This window comes from Notolepis coatsorum (genome assembly GCF_963971535.1).
Source record: "Notolepis coatsorum genome assembly, chromosome: 7".
Taxonomy (NCBI): domain Eukaryota; kingdom Metazoa; phylum Chordata; class Actinopteri; order Aulopiformes; family Paralepididae; genus Notolepis; species Notolepis coatsorum.
Genome location: NC_140171.1, coordinates 118,008,367 through 118,023,688, shown reverse-complemented (window position 1 = coordinate 118,023,688; position 15,322 = coordinate 118,008,367). Strand labels below are relative to the sequence as shown.

The 15,322-nt window shown below is 47.6% G+C and overlaps 1 protein-coding gene across 2 annotated transcripts in view; it reads left to right on the top strand.

Annotated features, from left to right (window-relative positions):
* LOC311231929 (axin-2-like) overlaps positions 1 to 14,494 on the top strand; it is a 21,123-nt gene extending 6,629 nt beyond the window's left edge. The window contains exons 4-11 of one of the 2 annotated variants that reach the window (XM_084318563.1): positions 3,200 to 3,302; positions 5,159 to 5,299; positions 6,407 to 6,843; positions 6,957 to 7,106; positions 7,365 to 7,604; positions 8,102 to 8,209; positions 9,409 to 9,534; positions 12,407 to 14,494. In XM_084318563.1, coding sequence (XP_084174689.1) covers positions 3,200 to 3,302; positions 5,159 to 5,299; positions 6,407 to 6,843; positions 6,957 to 7,106; positions 7,365 to 7,604; positions 8,102 to 8,209; positions 9,409 to 9,534; positions 12,407 to 12,533 — 1,432 coding nt within the window. In that variant the 3' untranslated portion in view covers positions 12,534 to 14,494. Of the gene's footprint in view, positions 1 to 3,199; positions 3,303 to 5,158; positions 5,300 to 6,406; positions 6,844 to 6,956; positions 7,107 to 7,361; positions 7,605 to 8,101; positions 8,210 to 9,408; positions 9,535 to 12,406 lie in introns of both variants that reach the window. The other variant, XM_084318562.1, reaches the window with a different exon arrangement.
* Positions 14,495 to 15,322: the final 828 nt, after the last annotated feature.

Here is a 15,322-nt window from a genome sequence, read left to right as displayed (position 1 = left end):
CCGAGTCCGTGCTGCTCCCATTGCAAACAGCCGGGCTGGATGCTGGATTTTGCTCGAAGCATATGTAGCTGCAGAGCCAGCGGCGCTTTCAGGTCTGGTCACAGCTTTCAGCCGTTGGGTGGGGGGGCGCTGTTGAGCGGACCTGACCTGAAAGCGCCGCTGGCTCTGCGGCTCTGCAGCTGCATGCTATTCGCAAATCCACTGCTGCCGCCGTCCTCCCGGCTCCCGCTGCAGCCGTCGTTATCATAACACTACACGCATATCATAATGTTTACAGCAAACTGTAGTTGATCACCAGGTATGTTTTATTAACGTAGAATAATTCATATAAGAAAAACGATAGGGACATCTCTTACCTTTCTCCACTGGTTAAAAATGCCAGGAACTGAAATTGAAACTTGCTGTGCGCCGCGGTGATATGTGTTTATTATGAAATGACAATTGCGTGTTGACACGCCCACTGCGCGAAGCCTCCTAAATAACTTTTTCCAGTTTGCACATATCTATTATCTATGACTAATTCTATCTATTTTTAGGGGCAAATGCCCTAAGTCGCGCTGTGGTTACATGACGTCATTGCTATTTTAGAGCTGCTCTACCGGTTACACGGTATAGTCAAAATCCATACCGTAGAGCAAATTAATACCGTTTATACCGTATACCGTTTATACCGTCCACCCCTACTACATAGTCTTATATGTCCAGATATGTGCTACTGTGATGAAATACACAATACTAGCTAGAGATTAGCGTCGCATAGCGGGCCTTTTTCTGAAAACCCAAGTAGTAGCCAAGCACATACTGTTCCATAGCATACGCCTTCAGTTGATCATGACAAATCCTCTCTTACCTTGACTATTAAAAAGCCTCCATAATTTAGTAAATAGTATTCCCATGGCTGGTGTTGAGATTTACGATGCCAGCTGTAGCCAACCAGCTAGCGTTGATGCCATTCAATGCTATCAACATTAGCTAAATAGCTAACCAACTAAATACAATAAGACAGTGGTATCCTGAGGTAACGTTAAATACAGACAATGTTTGCTAGTCGAAAGGACTGGACACAGGGACAAGTTAAACATCAATCAATTAATTTACAGGTAGTTCGAGCTGGCTGTCGTTGGCTACGACCGCACCATATTATATACAGCTTTGACACGCTCTCTCTCTCCTGCTGATTAAAATCCTCCTCATCATCGATTGCTTGTAGATGTATTTTGCGCATGTGAGCCGCGGTCTCTCTCTCCCTCTCCTTTGGAAAACTAGCGTGAGCTCAAAAGCACAGAACCGCTAGTGAAAACAACGATAACACTTCCGGTCGGGGGGTTTCAAAATAAAAGAGCGATGTCTAAAACAGGAAAGACATTTATTTGTAAATTTGTGGCACACACTTATTTCTTGAGACGATTTCATTTTTACGATAAACTTTTTTTTAAATGAAAACGAAAAAGATCAAAATCGTTTTCGTCTGGACATGGCCTTAGGCTGAGGTTACACCTTTCGTATCATCTTCGTATTGTTTTCTTATACGCATCTGCGTATCGCCGCGACGTCATGCGCCTCGAGTCACACTTTCGTTTTTTTTTTTCGTTTTTGTCACCAGAGCACACTGATGTAGTACACTGCCAAAGCAGTAGGTGGCAGTAGGTGGCAAAACATGAAGCAATTTCAACCAATCAGAACGAATGTGCCAATACACTTCCTGGAAGCTCCAGCAAAATGTCAATAAGGCAGGCGCCTATGCCGCGCCACCATCTTGCTCAATGCAGCAATTCCTTTTTTCAGCAAAGCCTAATAAAAGTGCAATAAACAAAACGGATACATTCACTGTGTGTTCTGCCTGTCATTTGTTGATGAAACAAAACTAACATCAACACAAGTGACCACCAAGAGCGGATAGTTTAGGCTAAAAAACGATCGGTAGCATTGTAGCATTGTTAGCTGCATGCTAACGTCAATGGAGTATGCCATTATAACAATATAGCATTGTGGCTAGAAGCTAACGTTAGCTCACGCTACTTAGCCAGCATCAAACTGATGATATCGCGAGCTATCAGTAGTTAGATAACATTAGAGACAACGCTGTGTGTATTAAACAAAGGTGAATAGATGACTGGGCCATTTTGTTTAATGCTTCTTAAGTTGAAAGAGGAACTCTGAGCTAACAGGTCTGAATCCTGATAGCTCACGTTAGCCAGCTGCTCATGCCATCGGTAATGCTAGCAGAATGAATGGATGTAAACTTTATTTAACATATTGCATATGGGTACAATACAATACGGCTCAATACAAACAATTGTTAAGGGAATGCAGACTGTTGTAGCTTGGACTGGGGTCCTTATAACAATAACTTGACAACACATGGTAGCTGAAGCTATTTGGGACACGGAGCTCTGTCCCAAACACACACACACACACACTCTGCTGTCACCGGAAGGGCACGCAGATGGTATCTACTGCGCATGGGCGTTTTCGCAACAACGGCTAGCGTGCTGACTACACGCTGTTTGTCGACTCGTTTTTTTGCGTATCTCCAAACGCAAACACAATTTTGCGTTTCAGCCGTATCCACAAAAAAACGCCAAAAAACGCGTTTCTGTGTAGATAGGACATGAAACGTCGTCAAAAACGTATAAAAAAACGCCAGGAATACACTAGTCTAACCATAGCCTTAGTTACTGAGATTAGTGATTAACCCTTTTCACATTGTGTGTCTTTCAAACCGCCACTTTCAGCGGCGACAAGCGGCAGTGATGTTAAATGTTTAGCCGGACTCCTCTCTTTTCAAGTCTGTGATGGGGTGTTTAGCATATCTCCTCCATTGTCCCGGTGTGTTTTGTCATGTGTATGTTTTTGTTGCCTTGTCTTCAAGGGCTGGGCGGCCCTTTGATTGGGCTGTAATGTGCCCAGCGGGTGGTCACTGGGTGGTGCTGCGTCGGTCACTTCAGTAATGAACTGCCTCCACAGGTTTCTCTCCACAACCATTAGCTGCTGATGCTAATGCTAACACATTGATTGTGTGTGTGTGTGTGTGGGGGGTGGGGGGCAACTCGTTTGATAAGTAGCTTAGCAACAGGTCAACTGAATAATATCGATTGGATATCTATACAAACCAGTTAAGCGTGATTACCGAAGAGGTAATTCGAGCCTGAGTGGTTTGTCTAATCCTTGACGTGTCTCTCTGTTTGTCGTTGCACAGAGATGGCGTCCCTCCCTACAAGCTGGGCACCAAGAAGCAGCTGCAGCGAGACATGCATCGCAGTATGAAGATGAACGGCCAGGTTTCACTACCCCACTTTCCTGTAAGTTCTACTTCTCGTGCGTCAACGCCTCTTCAACTCTGAAACTTTTCCCCCCTCCCCACTTTGACGCACAACTGGGTCCTGATTCCCTTGAGGAACTGTATTTTCCCCCCCAGAGTGCCATGTTGTGACAGAATACTATATTCTATTCCCCCCTCTCCTTTTCATATAAAAGTCGGGGTAAATGAAAGGCAGGATTTGCATACCACCACTTCTTCTTCTGTCTCAACAACCCACCCTCCCTCCCCAGTCCCCACCCCCCCCTCCGTCCCAGTAGCTTCTGTAAAGCTGTCAGATGTAAAACTTGCTTGCCTTTGTGCTCCAGCTCGGTAATGTGGTGCGGTGTGTAGCATTACCGTACGATAAGCCGCCAATACGTTTTTATGAAATCGACTTTGCCGATTGTCACGAGGTCAGGATGACGGAGCTATGGCTCGGTTAGCCTTAAAGCCAGCTAGCTGACCACTGAGACTCCACCGCTTTGATCACAGCAGATGAATGGAACCTGGGCTTTATTGACAACCTCTGGCAGTGCCTGCCCTCCTATTATTTTCCTCACCCTGCCCCCATAGTCCTCTCGCCACTCCATAGATCCATCAGGGTCACGTGCAAGGGTTCGTAGACCTACTCAAGCTTTTGTAGGAGCCCTTTCTGAGGGTGTAGGTTAGGACAGGTTGACACAGAATGTGGCCGTGGAGGAGAGGCTTTTCTGTGAAGCAGGAAAAGAAATATGAAAATATGTCCTCTTCCTATTCCAAACAGTTATGTGTATGTTGTCTGTTGCGCTCTCTCTCTCTCTCTCTCTCTCTCTCTCTCTCTCTCTCTCTCTCTCTCTCTCTCTCTCTCTCTCTCTCTCTCTCTCTCTCTCTCTCCCCCCCCCTCTCTCTTCCTTTCCCACTTGCTTTCCTTTAATGTCTCCCTCCTGATTTGGAGATGGCTCTGTCTCCCATGATGCAGCAGCCCCAGGCAGCGGGGGGGCTCTGTGAGGGGCTGGTGCTCCTTTCTTCTCATTCCCCTTCATCATCTCTACAAAGAGATGAGAGGAACAAAAAAAAGTCAAAATCAAGAAAGCCAGTGCGCCAAATAACAAAAATACAAAAAAATAAAAAGCTAGTGGGAGAGAGAGAGAAGAGCAGGCGCATATAGTTAAAGAAGAAGATAATGTGAGTACAGTACATCAGAGCTGCCCTGCGTGCTGCCTGAAAATAAATAGAAATGACTACTTCCTGACTCCAGCCCCCCCCTCACCAACGCCACCACTAAACAAACATACATCCCTCAAACCTCTTCCTCCTTTTTATTCTTTCTTGTGTCCCCCTTCTCTTTTTTCTTTTTCTCTCTCTCTCTCCCTCTCTCTCCCTCTCCCTCTCCCTCTCTGTCGATATCTGGCTTTTATTCGGAGATTTAAAGCCGCATGTCCCTCCCACCCCTAGCGTGCGTTTGATGTTTGACAAGGGCCCTTTGAAGTGTGCTGACTTCAGAGGCTGCCTCGCTGATGGCTCGGTCGGGCTACAGAGGGCGCAGGCGGGGGGGGGGGGGGGGGGGCCTCCCCTCCGAGCGAGACCAACTGCTACCCCCGCTACCCCCTTCTCTACCCGCCCGCCTACCCCGACGGCCTGGCACTGCCACGGGCGCTGGGCATGAGACGATACGGGGAGGTGGCGCTGGGAAGATTTGGGTTAGCTGGAGGGCAGGGGCGTCCGGATTAGGCCTTTTGGAAAGGGAACAGCGCTGCGGCTCTTTTCTCTCGGTACACATTGGGATTACGGGCGACGCCAGTTGACTTAATGCACCACATTACGTCTCTCCCCGATGTACTAACGTGTCCTCCCCTCCCTCTGTCGTGCACCCTACAGAGGACACACAGGCTGCCTAAGGAGATGACGCCCGTCGAGCCCTCCGCTTTCGCCGCCCAACTCATCTCCCGACTGGAGAGGCTGAAGAGGGAGCAGGACACCCGGAGCTCTCTGGAGGAGCGGCTGCAGCAGATCCAGGAGGTAGGCAGCAGACACACTTCAGACACAGACGTCTTCCGTCAGCATGCAGTGCTGCCTCTGCCACATGGGAAAGCTACGTTGTCGCCGGGCAAAACGTTTTACAGCGATTTGTTCCATGTTTGCAACGCAGAGACTTTGTGCTGGCTTTAGCATCTTGAAGAGGAGGAGATGACCAAGGGAATTGGAAGTCTGCCTCAGTTTAAGTCAAGTCAAGTCATTTATTTATAAAGCACGTTTAAGAACTCAAGAGCCAACCAAAGTGCTGTGCAATCAAAGCATAAAATGTCATAATATAAAATACAAAAAGGCACAGCAGGACAAGACAGTACATTCAGAGAATAGGACAACAGTAGGCCAACACACGGATAGGGAAACACAAAGTACAGTATAGCACACAGGGGACAGAGGAGCACAAGAAGAGATACAAGGGGAGGGGGCAGGATAACATTGCATGGGAGTGTGTGAGTTAGGGTGTGGGGAAATCAGGGTTTATTGAACGCTACGGAGTAAAAGTGGGTTTTTAATCGGGCCTTAAATGTCTCCAGCGAGGGGGCAGATCGGATCTCCAGTGGTGGCTGGTTCCACAGCTTGGGGGCCACGGCCTTGAAAGAGTGAAGTTTAGCTACTTCTCCCCCCCCCCCCCTCTCTCTCTCTCTCTCTCTCTCTCTCTCTCTCCCTCTCTCTCTTTCTCCTCTCTCTCTCTCTCTCTCTCTCTCTCTCTCTCTCTCTCTTTCTCTTTCATCTGGAGGGAAGTTTCAAACTTGGGTGTTTCTCGACGCACTTGAAGTTCCTTCAAATAGTTAGTGCTTAGCTACTCTCCAGTGGCGCGTTTGCAGAGTATGTGTGTGTGTAGTGCCAGTCTCTTTGTCAGACGCAGGCCCACTCTGCATTATAGATGAAGCGCACCCAAACGCCTGTTTAGCGGGGATAACAGTGTGGCGAAAGAGAAACTCAAATTTAGTTATCCGAGCGCTCGCTCTCTCGCCGACTTCAGAGGGACGATATATACGTGAATATAGAAATTCCTCCGCTCTGTGATTCAAGCGGTGCTTCCCGCGTGTACCTGTGTGCTCGTTTTAATAGTTTTGTGTGTGTGTGTGTGTCCAGGAGGAGGAGAGGGAGGAGAGCGGAGAGCCAGCCTGCAGTGCCTCCCTCCACCACCCGCTGCTCCCCTCCGGCAGCCAATGTGAGGAGGACCCTCAGGCCATCCTCGACGAGCACCTGTCGCGTGTCCTCAAGACGCCCGGGTGCCAGTCGCCCGGGGTAGTCAGGCACTCGCCGCGCTCCAGCTCCCCGGACCGGTCCGGAGCCCTGGTCCTGTCGTCGTCGTCGAGCCACGCCGCGCCCTTCCTCGGTGCCTACACCCCCGAGGCCTCCAAGGTCTTCATGGCCGGCAGGCCGTCCACCAAGCACATACACCACCACTACATCCACCACCACCACGCCGGCTCCAAGACCAAGGAGCAGGTGGAGGCGGAGGCGGCTCAGCACGTGCACTGCCTCTGTCCTCCAGGGGGAGCAGATTACTCCGATTTAACCCCTGGGTGAGTGGTTCAAGTCTTTAAGAGCTGACCCGAGACCAGCCGATGGCACATCATAGTAGCACAGTGCAGTTTCTCCTCGGTCCTCACTGACCCCCCCTTTTTGTTTTCTCCAGTCACTGCAGCACTTTGTCCAAGAGGCCGGCGAAGGCCTGCGAGGACGGCGTGTCATCGCCGCACCTGCCCCTGGACGCCACGGACCGCTCTCAGAACGTCTGGCAGTGGATCCTGGAGAGCGAGAGGCAGGGCAAGCACAAGCCTCACAGGTGGGTGGTCCGCCAGAACCGAAAAACAACCTCAGCCGTGGTTTCCGATTGACCCATCTCAAACCGCTGCACTCTTTTCTCGTTTCTCCAACTGCAACCCTCGCTTCCCTTGGGCAAACCTTGGTTAGTAAGCGACGGTTGTGATTAGAGGATCCAAGAAAAGAGGGCGGAGCTTGAGATAGGTCAATATCACATTGTAGCCGCCATTGACGCTCTGGCGACGCCACTGTATTGACTCGACTGTTCCGCCCCCAGCAGCACTCAAGGCCTGAAGAAGACCCACCTCCCGGACTCTTCCTCCAAGACCCTGCCCGGCCGGACCCACTCCTCCTGGGGCGGTGGTGGCATAGGCAGCGGAGGTCACATCCGTGCCCACCACCCTGGCCACCCGTTCATCCAGGACCCGGCCATGCCACCCCTGCCCCCACCCAACACACTGGCACAGCTCGAGGAGGCCTGCCGCAGACTGGAGGAAGTCTCCAAACCCCCCAAACAGAGGTATGGGCTGACACACACAGAAATATAGTACATAATACAGTATATTCATCTATAAGCAAGATGCTAGAGCTAAACGACATCAAGGCACAGTAGGTGTTGTTGGTTTTTATTGGGGTTGAGGCTGAACAGTATATTGAATTCATCTTGGTATTGAAATATGAAACACCTCAATATGAGCATTTACATTTTTTTACATAATTGAAAAAAGGTGGAATTGAGTGTTGCACATGTGTCATTCACTCATGCCCAGAAACACTAGGCCGATGGCATGGCCTATAGTTTAATACATACTATAATACAGACATACTACTGAAAGAGCCACATGAAAAAGAAAAGTCAGATTCCATATAAGTCTTAAGAAATTATATCGCAAAGTTACATCGCAGTCGCATTATCCGCTCAAATAATCTCGACATGATATTTTGTCCATATTATTCAGCCTGAATTGAGGTGAATACCGATTTGATCATTGATCTGTCTACTGTTTCTTTTGACAGGCATTCAGCAGCATCCAGCAGCCTTCAGAGAGACCGGAGTCATCCTGCTACGGCCCCTCTGTGTGCAGGAAGCCCTCTAGCCAGCCCCGGACCCTCAACAACAGACGAGTAAGAACCCTTATCTATCAATCAGTCTCTGTTCTCTCCTTCTCCATCTCTCTCTCTCTCCCTCTCATACATGAATGGCATCTGTCTTTTCTTTCTCTCTCGCTTTCTCTCTCTCCCCCTGGAGTTGTGCGTTTCATTCTTTCCTTCGCTAGATTTGAGATGTTGCGTGAGTCAGCATAGCCGCGGCTTTGAACTCCTCTTCTCTCGCCTTTAATCATTTAAGATTAAACACGCTCTTAATACAGTACTCAAACACACACACACATACACACAAACACAAAAAGAAGATTTAACTAGCCCTCTGTAGCGGTGCGTTGATCGCCTCCCTCCATTCACTTGTTGGTGGGTTGTGTGTGTGTTTGATGGTTGGCCATAGCCACCTGACTGCGAGGCCTTCTTTTAGTTTTAATTGGTTGACCCTCGGTGAGCCAGCTGTCTGTTGGCTAGCGGGTGCCCCCTCTAAGTACCGGCTACAAAGAGCCCTGTGTGTGTGTGTGTGTGTCTGTGTGTGTGTCTGTGTCTGTGTGTGTGTGTGTGTGATGTCAGAGAAAGAGGTACTTAACTCCTGTATTTGCTGCAGCCTTTCCTTCAGAGTGTGCACACGCTGGCTATACACACGCACACTCACATACGCACACGCACACTGATCCTTGTGTCAGGTTCACCTAATCCCAAGCCATAATTAGCTAAACAAATCTTTGCCCAAGTTAAATTTTGTGGAGCCAAACCCTTTCCTTTATCCTATGAGCCCATGTGTTACTGTACCATGTTGTACTGTGTTAGGGCTTGTGTTCATAGCGGACGTTTTTTTCAAGGCGGACCGCTTTGAAAAGCAAAAGAAAAAAGCTCAGAGCGTTTTCCTGAGTCTTGCGACTGCCGCGGCTCCGCCACTTCCTCGATGTTGATTGGTCGGTCGAAAAAAGTTACCTTGATGAGCGGCGCTCCTCTCCAAAAGTTGAACTAGTTTCAACTTTATGCGCTGGGAGTGCTCCGCCCAAAAACGCTGCAGCAGAGAGCGCTAAAACGCGAGGACGTGGCGCTGGGAAAAGGAGCACGCCTGTCGCGTCTGTAGCATAGAAATGAATGACAGAAAGGAGCTTACAACTCATAAAACGTCCGCTGTGGACACAAGCCCTTACCAGGTCCTTTATTGTACAAGTCCATGTGTTGATATATACCATGTTGTACTGTGTTACCAGGTCCAAGGAGCTGGTGGTCACCTACTTCTTCTGTGGTGAGGAAATCCCGTACCGCAGCACCATGAAGATCCACAGTCTTACCCTGGGACACTTCAAGGACCAGCTCAGCAAGAAAGGCAACTACAGGTGAATACACACACACACACACACACACACACACACACACACACACACACACACACACACACACACACGCACACACGCACACAGACACACAGACAGACTGGACCTATGAAGAAGCATGCACTGGTTTAGGATGCACAGTGTGTGTGTGAATCAATGTATTTGTGTTTTGTGTTTCTGCATGCACAGTGTGTGTGAATGTATTTGTATTGTGTGTTTCTGCATGCACAGTGTGTGTGAATGTATTTGTATTGTGTGTTTCTGCATGCACAGTGTGTGTGTTTGTGTGATGTATTTGTTGTGTGTTTCTGCGTGCACAGTGTGTGTGTGAGGTGTAGTGAAGTGTGTGAATAGTTCTCGTCTCACTAGTGAGATAGAGTGGAACTCTGGGCCAGTTCACTGTACGGCGAGGAAGGGGGGGGGGGGGGGGGGGGGGGGGTGTTCTTTCTGTACTGGAGCGATTTTGCTCACATCTGGTATTGATTTCCATGGTAAGGCAGCCTTAATAAGTGGCTTTGAAGCCCGGGCCCTTTTTATTTTGTGCACAAAGACTATTGCGAGGCCCTCGAATTCCTCCTCTGAAGTATTGCATCAGGCATCTGAATGAGAACCACAAGCCCCCTTGTTCCTGTTAATTATCATTACCAGTCTAATTAACATCGCGGAGAGAGAAGCCTTTGTCGTGTTTGCTCGCAGGTAGTCCTACGTAGCTGTGGCTTGATTTTAAATATTTTTTTCATATATATAAATAAACGTAAAGCTTGTTTAGACCCGACGTGAACGTAGCGGCCATTCGGCCGTAAGAAAACACAGTGGGTTCAGTATGAGCTGCCGGAGCAGTTCTACTCCTGACGTACTGCGCAGGTCGAGGGCCAATCTGAAGGCATCAAGCTGCAAGGGCCCATGACATCAACACTGTAGGTTACGACCACATCTGTTTGTTAGGCAAGAGGGAGGGAGGGAGAGAGAGAGAGGCCTGCAAACAACTCATCGCACCCCCGCTATCCCATAACTCTTCAGTGAAATAAGAAAGGGAAGAAAGAGAGAGAGAGAGGGGGGGGGGGGGGTTGAGGCGTCTGGCTTTAATGGCAGCAGAATGTGTGTAGTTGGTTAATTTGGACATGGCAGCGCTACAGCAGAGAACAGTACTGTGCAGCGCTGCCAAACCATATTGGTGCCAGATGTTGCGAGGAGAGAAAAATCTTGCCACATAAAACATGTTCCAATGGAAAGACTTCTTCTCTCTCTCTTTCTCTTTCTCTGAAACAAAACGATGCCTTTGAACTATTTGTTTGTGAGGATGTAGCATTTTACTCCTTCCTGAAAAAAATAAATAAAATAAGAGTCGCAATTATAGATGTGTGTGTGGGGGGGGGGGGGTGCTCAAGCACAAAAGATGGCCGTGGCTGACGACGATCTAGAGAGAGAACGTGCCTCTCGCTGTTTCCACTTGTTGGGGTGGGGGGGAATAAAACTCATCCTATCATACGGTTTACGCCGTACATGTTGGTTGTTATGACCCCCCCGATCACATGTGTTGTTTGTACAACTTTGAGCGTGAGCTGCTTGCTCATAAAAAGTGTGTGGGGGGGGGGGAATTCCTCCGCGCAGGCACACATGGGGCAGAATGAGGCATTTTTCCATTACAAAGCTTATCATTAAATCTCCCCCCGCTGATCCTCTGCTGGGGTTAAAGCAGAGAGGAGGAATCATTAGGCGCTCCGCAGCAGAGACCTCACAGTCAAACTGGAACCAACCTAGGGACGTCTCTCTCTGTTTGACAGAAGAAGAGTGGGCTAGTTAGGTGACCCTGTGACCTCCAGGAGACTGTCTGAGTTGTTGCTGCCCCCCCCTTCTCTCTCTCCTAGGGCACTGCCCCTCAGGCTCAGCCTGTATCCAATCTATCACACCCACTCACAGAGGGGCGACGAGCAGGAAAGGCCTCCTCTCTTTCCCCTTCCCGCTCTCCTCTCGCTCTCTCTCTCTTTCCCTCTGTTCTCGGTTGGTGATCGGATAGCTGCCCAGAGTAAATCAAGTGTGTGTGTGTGTCCGTGTCTTTGTGTTTCACGAGCGTGTCCCATGTGTGTGTGTGTGTGCGACTGTGCGTGTGTGTGTGTGTGTGTGTGTGTGTGTGTGTGTGTGTGTGTGTGCACGTACACGCATTGCTGGATGGCGTCCGCGCGGTGACAGGCAGACTCCCAGGCACCCGAGATGTCAACCCGTGTGACAGAAAGGCCCTTCATTTGACAGTCGGCCCAATTAGAAGCCATGAAGACACAGAGAGGCACAGCCGAGCCCGCTGCTGAGGGGAGGGGGGGGGGGGGGGGGGGTTAAGACAGGCTCTAATTAACCCTTCAACTTTAATGAGACCTTTCAGGACAAGAGACGCATCTGTAGAATAGCCAGCAGTCAAGTTGAACAAGTGGACTTGTAGACGCACACGTGTACACACACACACACACACACACACACACACATTCGGAGGCTGTTCTTTAGTACCTTGAATTATCACTGGGAGGGTTAAACCTGAAAGGGAGGGTTCAGCTCTTGTTTGTGCGCTGGTGTGATGTGGAGTCAAGCCTTTGAAGTGTGAGGGATGGTGTTGAACGCCATGACTAAGTTGTTGTGAGTTAGATACATTTCTCGCTCCCGGAGTGCAGAGTGTTTGTGTTGAATTGGGCCAAAGGGAATCGTGCGTGAGCGGGTGCTCGGGGAAAGTAGGTGTGTAGGTGCCTCAAGAGCAGTTAAAAAAAATAAAAGCTATACGCGTGAGAGCGACTGCCTCGTTCCACTGTGTGAAGTATTGAGAGATGTGTTCCTACGCACCAGCATAATATTCTAATCGCTGACCTCTGCTCTTGTTTTTCTGCTGCAGGTACTACTTCAAGAAGGCCAGCAATGAGTTTGAGTGTGGAGCCGTGTTTGAGGAGGTGTGGGAAGACGCCAGCGTGCTGCCCATGTACGAGGGCAGGGTCCTGGGCAAAGTGGAGAGGATGGACTGATGCCCGACCGACCGACACCCCACCCCGCCAACCAAATGCCAAACCGTCGCAAAAAGAAAGGCCGGAGCGAGAGACTTAATGATACAAAAGAAATAATAATAAAAATGATCCAGACTTTTTATTTTATTTTTTTATAATTTTTTTTTATTTCTTAATATTAAGCTAAAACAGAGTTAATATATCCAGCACAAAGAGGAGTGATTTTGAAGGAAGATGAGCCAATGAAGTACAGCGAACCTAGCGGAGGTGCCACCCCTCCCTGACTTTCTCAACCAATCAGCCTTAGAAACACAAGGGAACTTATACGAGACGAGAGAGACTAAAAAAAAAGAAAAAGAAAAAAAGACAGTGATGATGATTGGAGGCTTCCGGGGGGGAAACCCTGCCTCTTTTTGAATATAACCACTGAAGATGCAGATGACTGTTGTGATGTGAGAGACTGATCCAGTGCGTTCATGCCGGGCTCTCTTGACGGAGTGCAGCGGACTGGCGGGAAGCACTTGAGATGCCCGCGCGGTGGAACGCTGCACCGCCAACCTGCTCTTAACGTTGTGCTACGAAAACGTCTGTACGTGTGCATATACATACATACATGCATATATGTATATATACATGTATTATATATATATAGATGCTTTTTGTCATCAGTTGAAAGTTTTTATTGAGTATTTATTGAAAACTACTCCCAACCCCCTCACCCCACCCCCGCAAACTCCTTTTTAACCTGTGTCCCTCCCCCCTCCCATTTCCAGCCAATGGGCAAGCTGCTTTGAGTGTTGGGAGAATACTGTGGTGAATTTCTTTATTATTATTATTATTATTATTATTATTTCTTTTACGTTACACAAAGTACATTGACACTAGCCTAGCATTTTCCCATAGCCCTGTCTGGCCCCATAGCCCTGTCTGGCCCCATAGCCAACAACCTTAGAAGTGGGTCTTCTTGGAGATGTCGCTCCCCTCCACTGTTGTAATGGTAAACTCCAGTCTTATATGCTGCTGATAGATTGTACTATTATGTTTGTTCACACTAGTGGTTTCTCTCTATATATTATATATATTTTTTTCTCTCCAGCAACAGAGCTCAAATCTTTTTGGTTGTGCCTTTGTTTGTAGACCAGGCATTTGCACAGAGAGAGGGAAAAGGTGAACAACACCAGGATACCTACAGAGGGGAACCTACAGAAGTCGTACCATCTAATTGACCCTATCTCTAACCCCTGCCCTCTTCTCTTGATCCTCCAATCACAACTGTTGCTTAACTTAAGTTAAGCAACAGTCGTGATTGGAGGATCAAGAGAAGAGGGCGGGAGTTAGAGATGGGGTCTAATAATGGCAGCATTTACACCCAATGCACCGAAATAACTTGTGTGCTTATAATATCCACCACGTTCGCGCTATATATATATAGCGTGAACGTGGTGTATATTATAAGCACACAAGTTATTAAGTTATATATATAAAAAAGACTTCTCAAGGAAGTCAGAAATTGGACCAGTGAAGAAACATTTTCTCCAATAGCTTTTTGAATGTTGCGACGAAATATAAGCAGAGCTCTTGTGTACATTGTAATTATGCATTCTGAAGTAAGGATACCGAACGTACACACACACACACATGCACACAAAACCACATACATACAAAAAAACACACTATCGCTAGTGTTTTTATGAGTACAGGACTTGTGCCTACATGGCTGCCATACCATGTGCTGCCCTGTTTCAGGGTCTTAATATATATCCCTTGGTTTTCAGAAGGGTTTTATGTTGAAAAGATATTTTGTATGCTTTTAATAATATCCTGTAATCATGTTTTTTTTTACATCATGGCTTTTTTTTTCATTCTATCTAAACTGTAAATTATACATTATATAAAGAGTTTCATTTAAAAGATTTACATGGACCTATAATTATTGTAATTATTGAGAGATGTAGCCTTTATTAAAGTTTTATATTTTTCAAATGAAAGCCTTTTGTGTCCTTGTCAAGGTTTGTCCGTTATCAAGTTTCAAGTTTCTTTAATAGTTGTCATACAGAAGTACAGAATACTTTTATACAAAATGCTTCTTACTGTTACGCTTCAGAGACTGTGCTAGACAAGATAAGTATCAAATAACATAGTATAGCATGTAAATTAGAAGTAGAAAATGAGGTCACAGTGTTCAGTATAGACATATGTACAATGTTCGATGCAGAATAGACGTAACTGAGTTACCATATAATATACAATACTATGCAGTGTACTAATATACAATACTATATAGTGCAAAGCAGAAATGGGATGAGGTACAATTTACAGTAAGGTGTACGAGTTGTAGTGCAATCCTTTATCAATAAATATAAAGTATGGGGAGTGGGTGCTACAGTGTGTTTGTTTAAAGTGAGTGTGTGCTATAAAGTGTGGGGAGTGGGTGCTACAGTGTGTTTGTTTAAAGTGAGTGTGTGCGTGTGGATGTGTGTGCTATGTGCGTTTGATGGTTGTTGTGTAGTGTTAATTGTTCGTTGAGCAGCCTGATGGCCTGGGGATAGAAGCTTCTTCTGAGTCTTTCTGTGCTCGCCTTGAGACTCCGGTATCGCTTGCCTGACCGCAGCAGTTCAAAGAGGCAGTTGTTCGGGTGACTGGAGTCCTTAATGATTCTCTTAGCCTTGCCCCTGCACCGCTTGTTGTAAATGTTCTGGAGGGTGGGGAGCCCCCCTCCAATTGTGCGTTCGGCTGAACGTGTCACTCTTTGTAGTCTGCTTCGGTCTTGTGCAGTGCTATTCCCAAACCAGGAGGTGATGTTGCCAGTC